This window comes from Thunnus albacares, chromosome 9 (genome assembly GCF_914725855.1).
Source record: "Thunnus albacares chromosome 9, fThuAlb1.1, whole genome shotgun sequence".
NCBI classification, from domain to species: Eukaryota; Metazoa; Chordata; class Actinopteri; order Scombriformes; family Scombridae; genus Thunnus; species Thunnus albacares.
The window spans coordinates 12,544,914-12,565,685 of record NC_058114.1 but is presented as its reverse complement, the minus strand read 5'-3'; the positions used below and the strand labels follow the sequence as shown (position 1 = coordinate 12,565,685).

Sequence of the window (20,772 nt, the reverse complement as noted above, 5' to 3'; positions counted from 1 at the left end):
TCTTGTTCATTGTTCAAATCATTTTTTAAGACTAAACCAAACAAAGTAGCTAACAAATAACTAATATGTGTTAGGGAGAGCACGGTAGTTATCGAAGTGGGAAGGAGGACTGAATTTTATATTTCATGTCATGCTTATTACTTATTAATGCCCCCATGCTCCCCATGACTGAAAAAAACAGTATCTCAAAATAATGTAATTGTAAACTGCCTTTACTGTCCATCATCACTGCTACTTTTAGGTAGTATTGTTGAACTTGTTAAATTTCATTGGGTTAATTCAGTATCTGCATAAATGAACCCAAACAATAAAAGGATTATTATTAGTATCATAAAATATGGTGTATGATATTAATGATATCAAGTTTTGTTAATGTGTCATGTAATCCCATCACAAAGAAAAAAAGTTGTCTAATTTTTATTTTTTTATCAAACTGAATAAGATCATTGTTTTATAAAAGGCCTTAATTTCTCTTCAACAGAAAGCACTGAACTTGAGAGGCCTTGGAGGACAATAGTCTGGGAATCTGAGTAAGCTGGATACAGCCACCATCCTGCACATAATGCAATTAATATGCTTTACTGTAGTGCAGTGTACTATACTATATACAGTATGACACAAATTGATGATTGAAAAAATAGTAAAGTGAGTGTGTTCCACATGCCATGATATTCAATGCTGCTGTGCTTGATTTATCTATTTAAAATTATGATGAACTCCATGTCTATACAACATATTGTTTCTCATGTTTACTGTGCTTTACTGTTTTTAATGTACAATTCTTCACAAACTGTCACAAATTAACCTGCTACCATCATGGAAGTCAACTAGCTATGATCAAAAAATCTCTGTCACAACCCACAGCCCAAAATGAACTAACAATCTTTTCACCAAAGGAAAAAGTTTTTTATCCTCTACTGTTTTTACAGGAAGAGGAAGGAGCTGATGGACAGAATTAGGAGCTACAAACCCATGGTCAGCTCTGTGCCCCAGTGTCGGGTCTTGTTAATAGGAGCAGTTGGAGCTGGAAAGTCCAGTTTCTTCAATTCTGTCAACTCTGTATTCAGAGGCCACGTCACCAGTCAGGCCACCTCTGGCTCCTCTACCACCAGCCTCACCACACAGGTTAGTTCTTTACATTTATCAATGACTAAATGATTTCTGTTTACGGTGATTGATTTCAAAATGAAAATCCTGCCCAGTCCCCATTCTATGGTCTGTTACTCATCACCCTGTATAGTTTCGTACCTACTCTTTGAAAGCGGGAAGAGAAGGAAAACCTCTGCCAATCATCTTGTGTGACACCATGGGATTGGAGGAAAGCACAAGGGCGGGGCTTGATATAGATGATATCAGCAGTATCCTCAGAGGTCATCTGCCTGACCGTTATCAGGTACAGCTTTTTATATATTCAACAGGATAGTGAATGTTTGAACCATTGATTCGGTTGTAGTAACCTCCAACTGTATCACTCAGTTCAACCCCTCTGCTCCTCTGCAATCGGAGGCCAGCAGCTATCGAAAGTCTCCAGGCCTCAAGGACAAGATCCACTGTGTGGCTTACATCATGGATGCCTGCAAGATTTCTATCATGCCCAAAAAGCTGCAGGAAAAACTGGACGCTATCCGCAGAAAGGTCAACTTAATGGGTCAGTGAAATTGAGTCCTGATGTACACACAAGGGGTAACTACTGAATTTCACATCTTTATCTAATATCTTTAAATGGATTATTTCTTTATTCTATTTTAAAAAGTATACTACTTTGTGACATTCTGTAGGCCAATCATCAGATTCATTTTCATCAGTATTAACATTAATCCAGGTGATTGCTGTCTATGCAGTACAAACAGGAACTGCCAGTTACCAAAGCAGCATGACCTTTGATGACATAGACGTGCCACAATGTAAACAAATAGGCTAAAAATGCAAGGTATACTTTTGATTTAAGTTCAATACTCGTACATTCAATAATAACAATATAACTTTGCATCAGTCTTTACCAAACTAATTGTGTATTGCAGGATAAAGCTTGACTGATGTTCTGTAGCTGTTATTTAAACCTCATGATGTGATATTGAAGCCTGGCACCTTGTGCAACTTGACACTAGACAGGCAACTGACCAGCTGAAGTTAGGGACCATCAAATGTGCATTCAAATAGAAGAGGGGAGTTTGCCAAAGTTTTGGTAAATAGCTTTCTATTTTTTTTTTTTTTTTTTTTCACTGACACTTCAAACTAACTTTATATTCATCTGGAACGTCTCCCATCACATGCACAACCTCCACTATGTCCTAGTCTATTTTCACTATTGACTTCCACCCGGACCTTTTAATAGAGAGACAGTTTTTTTCTTCTCTTATGTTTCCAGGGATTCCTCAGCTGGTCCTGCTCACTAAAGTAGATGAAGCCTGCCCTTTGGTGATGGAGGATGTGAGAAACGTTTATAAGAGTGTCTACATTAAGGAAATGGTAAGGATTTTATACAGAAAAAAATTCTAGGAGATTTATTGTAGTGTTTTTTTCTTAGTTTTTGCCTTAATGGAAAGATATAAGCTGAAAAGCCAGTCAACGTCTCTCAAAATTTCATGTCCCTTAGTTTAGGTTCAGATAGATTCAAATCTACTTGACTGTGTAGGATTGAAGACACTCTTAATACAAATCTGAGTGACCTCATTTTAATCTCTGCAAGTCTTTCACACCATGGAGTCACATGGTAAATTAGACCTTAATGGCTCACATGTAGCAGCTCTCATGGTGAACAACCCAGGAAGTTTAAATTCCTGGGACTCCTGTGAAGTGTCTTGGATGAGTGGCAAAACATAAATTACATAAGTCTAGTGAATAGTTTATTCCAACTTTATCTTTTTCAAACAGGTTTTTCTCTCCTGTTTTTCCTCAGCAGGCAGTGTTTGAGCACTGGTACATGAGTGGAATGGCTGGTTATCAAACCAATATATTCAATATTTATTAGTCAAGTGTTTTATTTGGCTTGCAATGAGTAGCCATAACCAAAGTACTAATACTCTTTTTCAACAGTTGGCACAATTCTCTGTGGTCTTCAGAAAAAATATTTTAAATCTTTTGTGCTTTGTGATACAGATGCAGGAAGCGAGTGCTCGGCTTGGTTTGCCTTTGTCTTGTGTTGTTCCCCTGAAGAACTACAGTGAAGAATTGGAGTTGGACACAAACACCGACATCCTGCTGCTCAGCGCCATCATCCAGATGCTTCGCTTCGCTGATAATTACTTTGATGACATCAGTGACAAATTCAGCAACATTGAAACCAAAGAATAAGTATGTGTGCAGCAGACACAATAACCTGAAAAACTGTAATGAAATGTCCCTCAAAATGATCCATGCATGTGATCCTGCCTATTGCTAGTTCACTGTTAACCATTCTTATAATACATCCATGGTGTTAACAGGGTGAGCAGTGAATACCAGAATTCTCCAGGAACTTGGTGCGCCTCCTCCTGGAGATTTCCCAAGTGTCCCTTGGAATGCTGGGAGATGTAGTTATTTTAACGTGTCCTGCAACTGCACTGCATCTCCAGTTTCTGGCTGAGATGATCCTCATTTTGATTGTGACACTCAGCTGCAAAATATTAAATTTTCTTTTTGATTGTGTAGCAAACGTTTTATATTAATAGAAAATTATTACATGATAAAGTTTTTACATGATCAGTCTGAAATGTGATTGTGATTTATTTCATATCATTTATACTTTTAACAATGAAAAATACTTTTATTAGTTTGTTGGCTTTTAGTGGGACATTTCATTACAAGTTTGACCAGCCAACACATCAGACATTTATGATGATATAAGTATGCAAATGTATTCTTTACTGCATTATATTAAACTATACATCTTCATCTTTTTGTTCTTTGTTTCATGTGATTGAGACTGCAGTCACAGTTAAGTTTATTAGTGCTCATCTGCATTTGCCTTATTCTTCTCATGTACTCTTTCATATAGTTTTGTTGTTACATTAGATGTTGTCAAATTATATGTATAAATTGTACTGCCACATATCTTTCATTGGACAAGTTTTTTTTTTTAATTTACAGTTTGCTTTTTGAGTTTTCCTTACATATTATACAAACTACATATGATGTTATGTATAAACTAAATGTCACTCAGGACTACTGTGGAATAATGAATATAAAGAATTACACAAACATTCCTTGTTTGTGTAAAATTTCACAACAGCTACAAAACGTTGTGCATCCTGAATAAAGTCTTGTGAGAACCATCACTGTACCAACAGCTTCAAGACTAAGAAAACACAGTATTTAGTCTGTACATACTCCACCGCCACCAAACCATTCATGACAGTTTGGTTTTTAAGTGATTCGGGCTCTGTTCTTTTTCATGAGGTTTTGTTGTAATAATTCATTTTCAGTTTTTGTCTTTTTGCTGCCAGAAAAACAGCTTTCCAGTTATTCAGATGTTTGTTATAATTAAATGTATGCTATGTTGCATGTTATTTACATTCAGCTTGTGCTTGGAGTCGTGTCAATGACAATAAAAGCTCTTGCTGGTGTCACAAACCGGTCCAGTGCATGTGACAAAGAGGGGAGACAAGTCAGGTTAAGTGTCAATTGAATGTTTTATTGGAAATAAAAACATAACTTCTTACAAAAGGCATTAGGTGAGATGTGGAGCCTAGAAGAGAGAGAGACAATGGGTACATACTCTCTTATTTGATATTTCCTCGCTCCTCGCCCGAACCGGAAGTTGTTCTGGTCTGCCATTTTGAAGGCCATCCTAAGTCTCTTATTTCTGCTCCAAGGAATGAGGAGGGATCTCTGAGGAGCTATGAGGAAGGATTAACTTTAATTTTATCCATAATAAAAGTAAGGGAGAGTCTGTCTGTCAGTAAGAAACACATTTTAAACACATTTATATTATACATCATTTTTTGTCATTTCCATTCAGTCATGTGAGGCTGAATAGTCCTGAGCAACAGGTTTGATATGAGTTACATAATTTCCCTTTTTCCTGAAACATTTAGCCCAAAAAATACACCCTGACCATATTCTGGGTTATTAAATAATTAATTCACTATCAGGATATGAATAAATAATTTAAAAAATAATATAGATGCATTCTGCCAGTAGAAATGATTCATGTGCCTCTGAGCAGGACACGGTGGGTCTGTAAATACAGAATGCAGGTTTTTATTCATGTGCAGGTGTTTGTCAAACAGGTAACAGGCTGCAGAGAGAAAACAGCTGCTGGCAATGATATCTTTGAGCCTTTATTAGTGTCAGCACAGTGCACATGTATGCAGACACAAACTCCATCAGAAGTCACTACAGCTGTCAAAGATGACTGACAGCTGATCCAGCTGTGATCAGCTGCCGCTGTCATCAGAAACAGACGTCGCTTCACATGACACTTTAGAGGAAAGGACGTCTTATTTCTCTTAAAACACATTTCCTTGTGTCTTCTCTCCTTGCATGGTTTCCTTGCTTCTCTCCGTGCATCCTCAGTTGGAGGGACTAAGATGCAAGGAAAAGACACAATGAAGTGAGGGAGTGGATGTAATTTAAGAGACTTGGGATGTACCCAATGAGACCAGACTGGTAGTTATAGGCTATGGTTGAATAGTCTTTCTTGCTTAGAAGGTTCCTAACAATGAAAGTACCTAGGTGACCATGATAAGAGCTGGTCGAATTCTCTAAATGCTAAGGAAAGGTGCTCCAGTGCTTCAGTGTCTACCCAGGTGTCATCCCCTTTACCTTAACAACCCTCCCTGACTGCCTTTAGCATAGGGTACAGTTGACTATCGTTTATTTACTTTCATACAATAATTGGGATTCAGGAGAGTGAGCGTGAGCAAGCATTCTCAATGTGACAATTTAAATTTAAAAAGACATCCTGACCATATTCCAGGTTATTAAATAATGAATTCACTATCAGGATAGAAATAAATAATTAATAAATAATATAAACACGGAAGTCTGTCTTTCAAGGAAAAGGGACAATGTTTTTTCAACATGTCTCAAACTTAAGAATGATAACATTTACAGTAGCATGCCTATCATGCATACATTTATTTTCATACAACATTAGCATTCTCAATATGACAATTTCTTTTCAGTTTGTGACTGGTAGCCTATATTCCTTTTTTTAATACAATTCTGACCTTGGCAATGAAGTCATATTTTTCACCGCCGTTTATATAGCCTGCATAACACAATATGGTATGAACACACAGGGCGAAGTATCTAAGATGCAATTTTTGTAGTCCATCTTTGGAACATTGTAGTTTCACCACGGCACACCTACATCAATAACATCCACCATTGCATAATTACATAGTGGAGTCGGATTCTCTTAGCACCATAGTTGTCTTTTCCTAAGTCCTTATGAATTTTCCTTCACATTTTTCTGTGACCTTGTGATGTTTTTCATCAAGGTCAATGAAAAGTGATTACGAAAAGACGATAGGATGTACTTTTCGACCACAGTCATAGCTTTGGCTGAGGTCTACCCAGGTGTCATTGCATTACCTTAACGACCCTCCATGACTGCCAGCTCCTGCAGGAAGTGGCCAGTTGAACCACTGCAAGCAGAAAGGAGGGGTCATGACACTCCCCTCCATAAGAAGGGAGTTCTACTAAGAACCTCATATTACACATCATAAACATTAACGCCAACACTTTAAGATTACCAATTTGTCGTAGTTAATGCATTACCCATAATCCACTATCAGTACTGCTCTCCTTCCGGGCTGCATCCTCCAGTGCATCCCTCCGTCCCCACCAACCTAGCATCCTTGGTACCACAGGAGCAATTTAAATGGATGAAGGACAGAAAGATGATTAGAGGAGAGCATGGAAATGAGGAACAATACGCAGCATGGAATTAAGGGTCCATTTGCGCATGAGACAGCACATCTGCAATTACATTTTCAGCACCATTAATATGTCAAATGTCTAAATTGTATGACTGCAGGATAAATGACCACCTCATCAGTCTCTGGTTAGGATTTTGCAGGAACTTCAAAAAAATAAGGTGATTATGGTCAGTGAAAACTAACAACGAAGATACTCCAGAGCCAATACAGATGTTGAAATGCTGCAGAGCCCAAACAAGCGCCAATGCCTCCCTTGGAGTTTTTACTTTATGTTCATTAATAAATGTAGATACATGCTCTGGCACAGAGTTTAAGTTGTTCCAGGATAACCCAGTTGCAGAGATCCTCAAATGTGCCAACTTTAGATGCTGTGCACCAGCAGTTAAACTGGGAAATCAAATCATGGGTAAATTCAGTGGTCTGATTTTCAAGCTTTTTCCTAGAATGAAAATGAGTGGCGGTATGCATCCGGCACAAGTTCATACACTTTCAAAACTGCTGACTTTACCGTCATCTCTGCTACATTTAAAGCCGAATAAGCCTCTTGTGCCTTACCAGTTGAAAGACACTACAACGACATAGTTTTGTCTGAATCTGGCCAGTTTCTAGCATCTGTTATTCACTCAGACAGAGAGAACGTGTCTGGATCAGATTCACTGAATTTGGGAAGCAAGCAAGATTATTAACCAGATAAAACAGAGTTCCTGCCCTCTGTGGCCTCATGAATATCAGGTCTGGAACCATGTGAAAGCTTACCCTCTTACAAGTTGTAACTGATACTGTTGCACATCCAATTTTGCTCCATTTTATGTTTTATAGTTTCAAGTTCTACATACCTTTTCATACTTTAGCCTCTCTAACTCTAATGGCTGCTTTAATTGCAACTGCAACAACTCCTTTTTTTCCTAAAAACTCCCTAGGCTAGGCCCCACACTGGCCACTGAGCTACTGGCCGGCTGCCTGCACAAAACTTCAGGCTCAAACAAACCATCCTTTAGGCAAGTTTTCACACCCTTTTAACTTCTTATCTGGAATTTCAACTTCATAGTGCTCCACTATCCTCAGAAGATGATCTTTTGTGCAATGCTCCAGCAAAGACTGTAAAAGATGCTGAATGAAACTATCTACAAAGGAAGCCATCCTCACAACCAAACACCCAAAAGATTCTCCACAAACCTTGACACATGGGAAAACCAAACCCAGGGTAACAGGTGAACAAGAGCCTCACCCCTATAATGATGCTAACCACAACCTTTGAAGCTGGCTAACTAACTCATCCCTGGTCTTCATGCAGTTAGTGGTGGGGGGTTATTATGCACACCAAACCAGCAGTGTAAAGAAACCAGGAAGCTGGTGACCTTCTCACAGCCAAAGAGATGCTCCCGAGTTAAGAGCTCTACCCAACTTTGTTGCCGTCTAACATAGACCCCATGAATCCTACGGGGAACCTGCTGCCAAGCCTAACAGGGAAGAAGTTACTCCTGCTCAGACAGACATCAAAATACTCCAGGTAGGGCCCACCACAAAGCCCCAGTCAAGTCCAATCAAGTACACAACTAACAAAACAAAAGGGGTCCTAATACCAAACTCTCCTACAACCTACCCTTCAGGGAAGTAACTGGGACCAACAACAACCTGACATTTCCCCTACCAAAATGGTGGGTGAATAACCACAAACCAGCCCCACCGACAGTTATGGCCAAAAACAACGAACCGGTCTACACTCCTACAATACAAACCTGTCAATTTACCCGTAAAGGCTAAATTATGTTCGACGACAATCCCTGACTGCCAGCTCCTGCAGGAAGTGGCCATTCCTTGTCAAAGCAGGAATAAATTAGTGACAGGTGGAATTCATGACATTAATGATGGCTGCATACAGTCTATGGTATTGTGCATGCTCATCCACTGACATGGCTTAATGGGACAATAAGTGGAATGGAGCCATCGTTAATGTTAATATTTACATCTGTGCTTTTCCTGCTTCGACAAGTTAAGATGTCTACCATGAAAGGGGTGTATTAACCAGAGGACTGGGGCACATATCTACAGTCATAATTGTGCAAACTCAAGTTTTGACATAGGTTTTCTTTTTGTTATCACTGACTTTTCCCACAGTTTTCAGCTATTTGACAGAGTAGGCCCAACAATGACACAGTGATTAGTTTATGATGCGAGGCATCTGGATTCACAAGATTATGAGATCACGAGATGACTTGAGAATCCAGTCAGGCTTCAAGTTATGTGCTTGTGTCTGAACCACCGATGGTTCGGACCAATCAGTGTCATGAATCTAGCTTCCTTGCAAGATAAGACGGTGATAGACAGATGGTTCATCCAATCATGTGCCAAGTATGTGCCATGTGCCATGGAAACTGTCTAACAAACTATCTGGCACATCAGGTAAAGATTTTGTGGTACTGAAGTGGGTTGTAATTTCAAGAAAGTTTATTGAGAAACTCACTCATCCCTCTTAGGAAAATCAGAAGAGGTTGAGGAAAAGCAAGTGAGCTCACCTCATATAGATTTAGGATAAGAATGCATGAGGCCCAGTGTGTGCCACCTGAGTTATATAGTAAGGAGGTCAAATTTGTTTTTAAATGAAAAGGAGTTAAATGATAGGTTTACAATTTTTAAAGTCTGTCTTAAAACAACAGTCAGGTGCCTACATAAACACTGAAAGAGATTTTCCTCACTGTAGTCATTCCTCCTGTTAATACTGGCCATTAAAAGATCCCCTTCAAATGTGCTTTCAATGTAAGTGACATAGGCCAAAGTGTGTCCACACAGTCATTTTGTGCAAAAATGCATTTTATTTATTTATTTTTACCAGTTTACTTATTTGGTTTTCAGCACACAGTATTAGCAATATGATAATCAACATATTCCTGCTTGCAAAAATACAGAAAAAAAAATAAATAAATAAAATAAAAAATAACAGAAAAAATTCACAATAAAAATACAAAAGACAATAATAATCAATTGATGATAAGATAGACAGTACTAACAAAGTTGTGTTGTTTGAACTGATTTGACAGAAGATAAAAAATTTACAACTGGTTAACCAAGTATGTGATGATCACAAATAAAAATGCATTTAAAAGTGTATCTGAAGCTTATATGAGGCTTCAGCAGTCTGTGTTTCTCATATCAAGTGGATATCTGCCACATTTACAGTCTTTTTAGCATCAATCACCTCTTTGTGTTTCCTTGGACAGCGTTTCCCTGTTGAGCTGCAGTTGAAGAGGGACTTTTACACTAAAAAGACGATAATGTTGAAAGACTCATTTGGATGATTGATTGATTGATTGATTAGCTACAGATAAACTTTAAAATACATTTTTGCACATCATCTTACATTACAAGTGCATTATGAAGGGATCTTCAAATGGCCATCATGAACAGGAAGAATGATTACAGCAAGAAAAACATTTCTCTATGTTCATTTGGTCACCTGACTGTTGTTCCAAGACAGACTTGGAAAAACTGTGAACTTGCCCTTTAAATTGATTTCACATCAGAGTCAAACACTTTCAGTTTCATTTCTGCCAGCTGGTACATGACCAGCCTGCCAGGCAGCACCCTGTTTAAACCGGGACAAGTGTCCGCAGCAAACACTGTGATACCACTTCCTCTCAACTCAACTGTCGAAGGGAGAAGGAGGTAAGACTGAAAATATATAAGGGTTGCTTATTAGGGCCTGAGCCCAAAGGGCGAAGACCCTATTGTATTTCGTGTGTTTGTTTCTTTCTTATTCTTTCTTTATTAGGCCCTGAGCCCAAAGGGCAAAGACCCTATTGTATTTCGTGTGTTTGTTTCTTTCTTATTCTTTCTTTATTAATACGCCACTTCAACCCTAAATTTGACCGCCTAAACATGCTCAAAAACTCACCAAATTTGGCACGCACATCAGGTCTGGTAAAAAATTTGATAAAATGTAAAAATTAGCCCCCAAAGGGCCAAAATGTGCTCGAAAGTGCCACCTATGTATCTAAAATGGCCGCCATGGCCCGAACCAAAACTCAATTATTCATCTCATCAAGACCTACAATTCATATGCTGACACCCCTGACCTAAATCCAACAGGAAGTCCAAAGTTCACCCATGAAAGTATGACTTTGTGCCAATTTTGGACCTTGAATAAACGTTATCTCCTCCTAGGGCGTTAATGGTATCGGCTTCAAACTTTAATACATGACTTATCACACTGTGCTGAACAAAAGTTATTAAAAACTTTGTAATAACTCGAACGGTTTAGATTTTGTAAGCCTCGAAAGTTGGAGTGCCACATTGCACCTTACAATGTAAACCAATGGGGAGGCAATCTCTGGGCATGGACTTTGTGCCAAACTGGGGTGTCTGACGTCTGAACTATAAGTCCGACCACTTTCAAATCTGTATCAATGGATTCGCGACTCTCTCTCTACTCTTCTTGTGAAATATTGTCATAAATCCCATTACTTTGGCACTAAGGTATTCATTCCAGGGGAGTGAAACTCCAAAACTGAGTTCATTATCCCTTTGCAGTTTTTCTTAAATCTTTTTTTTTTTTTTTTTAAATGTCCCCATGTTATAAGCATATCTTTATTCATGTAAACATGTGTTGTTAGGTAAAGAATATTTATATATATAACCTATCATGTAGTTATTCAATAATGTGTTACATGGTGAGCCAGGTGTTTTTTTTTGACACTCAATGTTGAACACCTTAATTGTTGACAGTAAATGACAGACAACATTTCGTTGTGAACATGGCAATTTATTTTTCTGTTATAAATGTGGTTTAAACAAAAGTTAATCAAGACAAACATTTAGCAAACTCTTTCATTTACACTTGATGTACAAAAAATAACACATTTGCAGACCTGAATTTTGTCTCTGCTGACAAACTGTAATCTAAATGAATGACATTTATCGTTTATTTGATACAGATATTGATTCTGACATGAAATACGCAAAACTACAGTTACTATGAACAATTTTGGTGGAACAGAAAAATACATATGGATTTTTATCCTAAAACCCCTCTTGATACAAGTCATCATCACTTGAGGGGTGGGAAGGTTGGGGACGCACACAGTAGCATCTTCAACCAGGAAATTCATTTCAGACAAAAACAAACACTGGAGTTTCAATACGAAAGGTAACCAAACCACTTTGTCAACTTCAGTGATTCTACAGACAGATTTACTATGCAAACAAGGGGTCAGATCTAGTCCCCTGCTGCAACCTTACTTGAAACTGTGGCGGTTTAAAAGGATAAAGAGAGAAAACATAAGATAGTGGGGACACAAACGGGAGGTTAGAGCATGGAAAAATAACAGTAACAACAATGACAATAATGTGTGTTTTTTAAAAAAAATTTAACTGTCCTGTTTGGCAGCTCAGGCATGCAGAATGAAGAGTCTGTGCCTTGGAGTGCCAGAACAGATTTGCTAATAGTTCCTGCACATAAACAGGAAGAATTCATATTTAAACTACTGAAGTTGAAGTTCATGTAGTACATTGTAATGACAAAAATACAAATGTCTGAAATGCATTACAGCTTAGCTATTAAATAAAAATAATTTCCTTTCCTGTTATGTTTATAGCAACATGTAGTTATTGGATTGCTGTATCTTGTCCAAGCTACTGATGAGGATGTGAAACACAGAAGGGATACAGACAACATGCAACATGAAGCCTGCCCATTTCCTTTTAAGATACATTTGTTCAATTGACATTGACCTTTTCATATTAAAATCACTGAAGATTAAAACTGTTGCATATTAACACATCAGGAATAAAGGTAACATGAATTGAAACATGCAGGAATATACATTAAAAGTTGTAAAAGAGACCAACAGCTATCATGTGGCAAACAGAGACTAACACATCTTCACAAACACCAGTTACAAAGTGCTTCACAGTCAAAGAAATAAAGTATGTACAAAGTGCTTCACAGTCAAAGAAATAAGTTAATAATAAATAAATCTAAAATCTCCATTTCATGATCATTTTCACATAATACACACAATACATAACAATCCCAACCACAATACTACAAAATCTGACATTTATACACACGATTGACCAGTTGGAGTGGGACAGACTCTACACTTAATAAGACAACGTCCATAATGAAAGCCAGCCTACACACCATGAACAACACACAAATCACTGTGTTCCTAAAACCCAACAGATAAGCACAACTACAACATGAATACGATAACACTTGCACTGGGACACTACGATGTAGCTGAATGACTCAGACAAATTAACTTAATCCTGCTCTAAATTGAAATCCACATCAAAAATTTCCTCCACATCCTCAAAGTCCTCAAACACAAACAAACGTTCTATGTCATCTAACTGTCCCTGATCATCTTTAACACCAAAACTACATAGAATACCTTCATGATCACTGAAGTACGCGGGCATCACTGCACATCCCACATCATACTGTTTTGTTTTAACATAAACATGATCAATCAATGTCCCCTTCTCTGTAGTTTCTTGTGTTACATACTGTTTTAATCCTTTTTGGCCCATGAATTTACAAATTGATGATTCTTTTAAAATGTTTTCATTAAAATCTCCCATTAGTACAATTGTGTTACTGATTGGATTTAACCAGTCAAGTAACTTCCCCACATTATGTTTAAATAAAAAATTTGGATAAGATGGTGGACAATAAACTACTGCCATCAATATGTGTAATTTGTTACACAGGCACACCAAACACTCCAGATTTAAGTCGGGTACCTGCAGAATCTGACAGTCCAAATCGTCTAAACAGTACAAACCAACTCCACCATGTTGTAGATTTTGTAGCTCTGACAATTTGGGGTTTCTGCTGGTGTAACACAAACCTTGAGGACACGCATTTGCGCACTGTTTAATGAGGTTTGTGCAGTGAGCCACATTTCTGTGACAGCAATACAGTTAGGCTGCAAATGCTGTGTGCAAGACACCAAATCTGACAGGTGGCGACTTAAACTCTGAACGTTCATTAAATACACAGAGAAACTTTGTGCATTTATTGAAGGCTTTGGCTGTTCAATTAAAAATGGAGGCATGCTATCCATGGCCTCTTTTAGGGTGTCCTTGCAGTAAATGGCCTTCTCTGTAAAATCCCTGATGATCAGTCCAGACAAAGCCCTAACATGACTCAGAGCTACATACGCCTGCCCAGGTGCAAACACCTTCTTCAATGACACTACAGCCTAATCTACAGTTAAGCCCTGAACTTTGTGAATGGAACACGCCCACCCTAACCTCAGAGGAAACTGTAAATGCACACAACCCCGTTTAGTGGCCTTCTCCTTCTCTGGATCAATAGCAGTAGAATCCCTGCATTCTACTGCTGCATGTGCATATGTCTTCCTCCTCTGTAAGCCAATTTTATCATCATCAAATTTAACACAAATTTTTAGAGGAAATGTTTTATCTTTACCAAAATCCATGTCGGTGACTGTGCCACATGCTCTATTGACCAGATCGTATTCAACATCCACATTCTTACATAACCTCACACGCGCATTCTTGGCCAAACACAAAGTCTGTTCTAAACATGTGTCCAGTGCATTATTATGAGTACCACGTTCCAATTTCCCCGTTTTCTTGTTTGTTATGAAATCTTTAGCTTCAATTTTGATGTAATCAGGACACATGGCAAACAACTTATTGAAATTGTGTTACTTTACTTGTATATTTGTTGGGAAAATATGCAAAGCCAAGCTCTCTTCCCCTGTTTCATGTGATTTCAACAACTCAACGTCGCTCTCTAACATGGGGGTTTTTCTTGGAACGCACTTGTAACCTGTTCAACAACCCTGCAAAATGAGCTATCCTTCTGCCTAACAATTGTTTTCAGCTCCACTATACTAAAGTGGCACCACAAGTCCACACCAACCTGACTGTTATGCAGAGGCTTCCCTTTAACAGGAGGCAACTGATAGAAGTCACCAACAGCTATCACACTAACATTACCAAATGGGGAAAAGTCACCAGTGTGCTTAATCTGCCTCAACCTGTCATGGACATAGGTCAACAGATTGTGATCAACTATACTGATTTCATCAATGATTAAAATTTGGAGGTGAATAAATTTTGCTCTTAGAGAGTTTAGTTTATCTTCACCCAAAGGTATAAGGTAAACTAGAGTGTGTGCCAATACTCAGTGTGTGATGAATTGTTGCTGCGTTTAAAGAGTATGCAGCTATGCCTGTTGAAGCAGTTAACAAAACACAAATACCATCTGGTTGATGACAAAGTGTTGACAACAGCCTCCCTGCCTCGTACTGAATAGCTCTAATTAAATGACTTTTCCCCGTCGCCTGCGCCACCTGTCACAAAGACATGCATGGGCTCTGGGTTTTTACCCATCACCTTCTGCAAACACCACTGTCTGACCTTATAAAAAACAGCGATCTGTGTCTCATTCAGAGACCTAACCAAAACTAACCCCTCACTTCTAGGCATAATTTTCCTGTTTCTCTCTAAATGTGCTAATTGTCTGTTATCAACAGCCAAGTCTGGAACATTCTCCACCGCTTCCATTAACTGTTCATCTCCTTTCTCACCTTCCTGTTGCTGTCTCATTTCCTCTACACATTCAAAGTGTTCCACTTCCTGTTCAGGACATGGCTCCCCCCAAACTTCTTCATCAACCCCCTTTTGCTCGACAATCTCCTGAGCTCTCTCCAAATCAGGACAATCTACTTCAAACTTTGCCCTGTTCTCATCAACCACGCTCTTAACTAAATGCACAGAGCCATCACTAAATGTCACCTCACCACCTTTATAGAACTGACTAAACATCTCAAAGCCTTCAGGTTTGAGGTCTGAGTCAGCTCTATAAGGAAGGAACAATTGCATCAGACTCTGAAAATGGTCCTCCTCTCGTTTCTCTAACTCAAAACGCATATAACGAACAACTGCGAACTGAGAACGTGTTCTTCGCAAGATGAAGCCTAAACCATTTTTCAGTTCAATCATGTCATTAGACTTTTCGTTCTTGGAGAGAACACAATACTCAGACGCAAATGTAGCCATGCACATGTCATCAAAGACATCATTGTCAGGCCTGTTCCTATACCTGTCCACTATGCCAGTCATCCACATGTCTTCTGTCTTAAGCTCACTACAAACCGCTCTCTGCTTCAAAATACTGAGGGGTAAACTCATCTTCACTATGTTGTTCCCTGTCGGCACAAACACAACCTTTCTGGAACACTCCTTCAGATGCATGTTTGTTAGCCTATACACCGCCTCCTGGGCACAAACGTCCCTGTTGTGTAAATATACACTGCCTAGCTTCTTTACTGCTTCTTTAGCAGAGAGATTTCCTTGTTTTGTTGCTTCTTTTTGGGCGTTACTCAATAATAGGCCAATTTCTCTCTCTGCTTTCGTAATATAAGATATGATATAAATGATGACCGCATAGGCGTCGGTGACAAAGCTAATGTCCAAATTTGCATTCCAGTACTTTAACAACTGCTTACTATACTGATTTACCCAAACCTCGTTCACCCCTCTCCTATAAACCACCTTGCTCTTTCTTTCCATTCTCCTATAAGCCTCTTCAAAGATGCCCTGATTGATGCCCAGAGTCTGAAACAAATGCTCTACACTCACATAACTCACTTCTTCTTCCTGAGCTCTCTTAACAGCTGTCTTAACATTTTGCAAAATATACTGTGCCCTCTCTTTTGGCATCAAATCATCACCATCATCAAAACACTTACAGACAAGATGGTTTTTTGATCCAGGATCGTTCATGGTCTCCTTTGCCTTCTGATCACATTTGCATTCTTTCGTCTCTATTTTACAAACAAACGTCCTAGCAGAAACAAGTTTTGGGAAATTAAACCGACATGTTGTTTTCTTTTTCCTGCATGATTTAGAATGTCGTTTGGAGTGTGTTTGAACTGATGACACAATGTCCAATAATGTATCATCATCTGAGGGTAACTTGCATGTAACGTATTTATCAATGATCGACCACCTCCTCATCTGTGTTCTTATCAATTTGGGGAGCACCCTCAATCCAAAACAGACAGTGAACATGAGGAGAACTGCGCTGCTGAAATTCTACCCTATAAAAGTGATCAATGATTTTGCCAATTGGTTGGGAAGGAGACATGAGAACCTCTTTCCAGAATCCATCTATAGTCAAACATCCTCGCAGCTGTGACCGGGTTACGACGCAACAACTCACACCTGTCTGCCCACTCCAAATCCTCTACCGTCTGTGCTCTGCCTTCCTGTTTCAGAATAGTGGTCAGGAGATTCTGCCAGCGCAGATCTGCAGATGAAAACGAACAAAACCACGTCGGGATCCCCTACTGACATACGCAGGCTAAGATGTCCTTCTGAACTGACTGCCAAAAAGCTGGAGTTCCTCTAATTGGCTTAAGAAACCTAAAACCCTCATCAAACTTTAACAACTGCTTCAAAGACTCCTCGTCCATCAACATTTTTGGACTAATCCTTTGAGACTTCTGTCCACCTTTACCCTTACGCAACGCTACAGAAACACTTGATGACACACAATCTATCTCTGACATGTACTGGGCAAAGAAAATGTATTCTACATTACGTGCAAAACGACCATCCGCATGCATAATCCTGTTATTAAAGTAACGTGACAATGTTAAGCGATATGAGTGGCTGTTATGGAAAGTCTTACTACCAAGAGGAAACAACACAGGGAAACATTTAGCCCCATTCGTGTGATCAGAAAGCACCCTAACTGGACTATTCCCCTCTGCAGGCGCAATGTTTACAATATCATCAAAATACTGGTTTAATGCTTCCTGACCAATATCAATAGGCATAAGACAAGCGTCCTGAAACATGTAGTGCTGCTGTCTGTCATGTAACAGTTCATCTTGTATTATCTCTGATGTTTCCTTCCATCAACTACAGCCTTTTCTGTAACCTCACCACCTGCCTGAGCTGTCACCTCACCATCTCTAACAACCTGATCATCCTGACATGATTCTACCTTTTCTACAACAGCTTCATCCTCACTGGCTGGCTGATCCTCCTCATTCTCCCCATCTTTTTGCCTACAAAACTCATTTACCCACTCTTCATCAAACTCAATATCATTGTAATACACATTAGTCCTCTTTAAATACTCTAGCGCCTGTCTTACATGTGAAGTATCCACAAACTGATACTCGTAATGCCCTTTAAACGTCAATTTACACTTTAACTTCACCTGCAGCAAAGACCCTTCCATGCTAGAACGTGGCAACACATTAGTCGTCTGCACTACGTTGGCTGGAACACATGTTACCGGACCGTGTACTCCGTTCTGTCCTCCTTTAGGCAATGCCAACATTTTCATGGACGGAATGTGCAGAGCTATCAAATGTTGTTCTAAACTATTCAAACATGCCAGTTCAGGTGGAATGGGATCAAGCATCAAGGTATTAACCCAACATTCAGCTGGTATCTGACCTTTACTAATCTTATTGTGACACGTATAACAAATCCAAAGCTGACCTCTAGATGAAACTAACTGACAGGGCACAACACAGTCATCAGAACATCTATGCAAAAACTTCTCACTAATGCACGTTTCTGCAATACCAGCTGTTGCTGAACTTCTACTATACACTTCCCTACTACAACTCAGCAATTGAGATCTGAACATCAACCTATGACAAACACAACACAAGAGTAAAATATTTTTCCAAACAGAGTGGTACATCCTGTCAGCCGCGGGATTTCCTATCTGTGCAGCTGAACACAGCAGCTCTTCTACAGACTGTTTCTCCATGATGGTCCCGGTGTTTCTTCCGCAGGTTTCACTAACTAACTGGTTGTGCTTCTTTCTGGTCATGCTGCAGCTTACACTCTGCTAGCCTTTCTTTCTGCGTCACCACTTTCTGTATCCATTGTTTCAACCTTAAATCTCTCTAGTGTTTCATATAGTGTTATGGTTGTAATTTGTAGTCGCACAGTGTGCGAGTAAATTATTTCTCCACTTCACACATATCTATTTTTAGGGGAAAATGCGAGTGAAATACTCACATTGTAGAGCCCAGTGACAGTACACATTTCAGTCAAACTTTGACCAGATCATGTGGGTTAAAAGTGTTTACTTTTCTAAAAATAGACGATGAAGTATAGGAAATTAATTTGTTTTACACGCAAACTCATCAATTTACTAATTGATATTCAAGTGACCAGGCTCAAAACTTGCACAGTTTTGATGACACAGGTGTGAGCAACTCAGCCTTATATGACAAACATCATCTGATTCACATGAAATTTTCAAGTTGTGCTCTACAGTTGATATACAGCGACATGATGTTCACTTCATGGGTGTTTTCTAGCACAATATAGTGGACTCAGGAAATTATATTTCTATATATAACTCCTTCATGCAATTTTAGATAACAGTGAAAAACTAAAGTTACACGTCTTTGTCCAGAAAGTACTCGTAACAATCTACATTTAAACATACGCCACATAGAAGTGCAATCAAACTGGCTGAATAGCGCCCCCTATGAAATTGCAGCAAAGCAGCCCCAGCAGCAGGTAAGATAGTGGACAAAGGAAGTGATGTTTATCTCCTTCTTGCACTGTCTGAAAAAAGCCCGGGTCTGAAGACATCTGCATGCCCATGACAGAAACCCTTCAACTGCGCCGTGGCCCGACGTGCGCAAAGGCACGTGGGCCCGTTCAATGCTGCTTGCAGCTTTAATTTTGCCAAACTTTTTTGAACGCTTTGATTTTTATGAACGATGGTATGTGGCACTGATGTGACATTCAACATTTAAACTGTGATGGATAATTGGTTGTAATGCTTAATACGTTAAAAACAAACAAACAAGAAACCCAAACAAAAACGCTCCCTGGATTAAAAATAATACAGTTTTAAAATTGATTCTTTAAAAAACTGGACATCAGTGCGATGATGTTAAATTGCTTGCGAAGTGAGGAAAAAACATTTGGTCTTTGTATCCTTGCTGTGGCAATTTGTAGGTGTGGCATGTGAGGAAATGGAAAGTTAAGCCAAGGTATCTAAAAATGTTTTGATGAAAAATGATCAAAAGAATATGGACTTTTGTATGTTTCAAGAAATAAATGGAGAGTTGAAAATAAGAAATCAGAAATTACATTTAATTAGTTTTATTTCATACATTGTGTTTTTCAAGATTGGACAAACTGAATTAAGAGTAGGAATGTTAGTTCCTCCCTTGTCTTAAACAACAATTTCTACACTGGGCTTTAAACTTGGATACAGTGAAACATATTTGTCTGTTACCTTTTGAATTATACACTCACCAGTCACTTCATTAGGAACACCTATGCAATCTAATGCAATCAACTCTGCCATAAATTCTACTTATACAAAGCTTATACATTTTCAGTTTCAGTGTTTGTAATATTTTGCCCCCCTCATGTATGTAAAGAGTGGACAAAATATTAGGAACACCATTCACCATTGTTGTACTGGATTGCATTAGACTGCACAGGTGTTCCTAATAAAGTGGCCAGATAGGCTACAGTACATTTGAAAACAGCAGCTAGTGAACTAATTGATGCTTTCATTGTGTTATCACATTTTATCAATCACAACATTACAGGAATATAAAACATTTCATGTTTCTTTTGATCCACTCAGTTCCAGCCCAGAAATATGCATGAAAAGAACATGTAAACTCTAATTTTAACTTTATTTAATTTGCACCTCTTTTTTTTAAACATTTTTATTGTGGGATGGAGTTTTATGATGTTATCAGTGGTTTTTTGTAAATGGTATTCATCTCTTATGTTCTGTAATCAGTGTTAGTTGATTAGAATGAGAGCACTCTCATTTCAATGATTTTACAAACAAATTGAACTTTGATGATTAGTTACAACCCGTATGATGCATAGTTTATCCTGGGGGATTAACCAAGCT

The 20,772-nt window shown here is 38.7% G+C and overlaps 2 protein-coding genes, 1 long non-coding RNA gene and 1 pseudogene across 7 annotated transcripts in view; 1 reads left to right on the top strand and 3 right to left on the bottom strand.

The window, feature by feature from the left end:
- LOC122988760 (interferon-induced protein 44-like) overlaps nt 1–3,721 on the top strand; it is a 33,766-nt gene extending 30,045 nt beyond the window's left edge. For 2 of the 5 annotated variants that reach the window (XM_044361354.1, XM_044361352.1), the window contains exons 9-14: nt 482–530; nt 930–1,125; nt 1,241–1,393; nt 1,477–1,648; nt 2,369–2,469; nt 3,100–3,720. In XM_044361354.1, the coding sequence (XP_044217289.1) occupies nt 482–530; nt 930–1,125; nt 1,241–1,393; nt 1,477–1,648; nt 2,369–2,469; nt 3,100–3,294 (866 nt within the window). In that variant the 3' untranslated portion in view covers nt 3,295–3,720. Of the gene's footprint in view, nt 1–481; nt 531–929; nt 1,126–1,240; nt 1,394–1,476; nt 1,649–2,368; nt 2,470–3,099 lie in introns of all 5 variants that reach the window. The other 3 variants (XM_044361353.1, XM_044361359.1, XM_044361356.1) reach the window with 3 other exon arrangements.
- A 1,459-nt stretch (nt 3,722–5,180) lies between these two features.
- LOC122988766 lies at nt 5,181–6,783 on the bottom strand. Its single transcript, XR_006404879.1, has 3 exons — nt 6,706–6,783; nt 6,520–6,572; nt 5,181–5,505 (listed from the first exon to the last, which is right to left on the bottom strand). It is a non-coding gene; the product is annotated as an uncharacterized LOC122988766 (long non-coding RNA).
- A 6,203-nt stretch (nt 6,784–12,986) lies between these two features.
- Nucleotides 12,987–16,097, bottom strand: LOC122989073 (annotated as a pseudogene).
- Nucleotides 16,098–17,745: 1,648 nt separating this feature from the next.
- LOC122989072 lies at nt 17,746–18,531 on the bottom strand (the record flags this gene model as incomplete). The annotated part of the gene is made up of 1 exon (XM_044361753.1): nt 17,746–18,531. A coding segment is annotated over one exon (786 nt), but the record flags the coding sequence as incomplete, so codon positions are not given.
- Between the last annotated feature and the right edge of the window lie 2,241 nt (nt 18,532–20,772).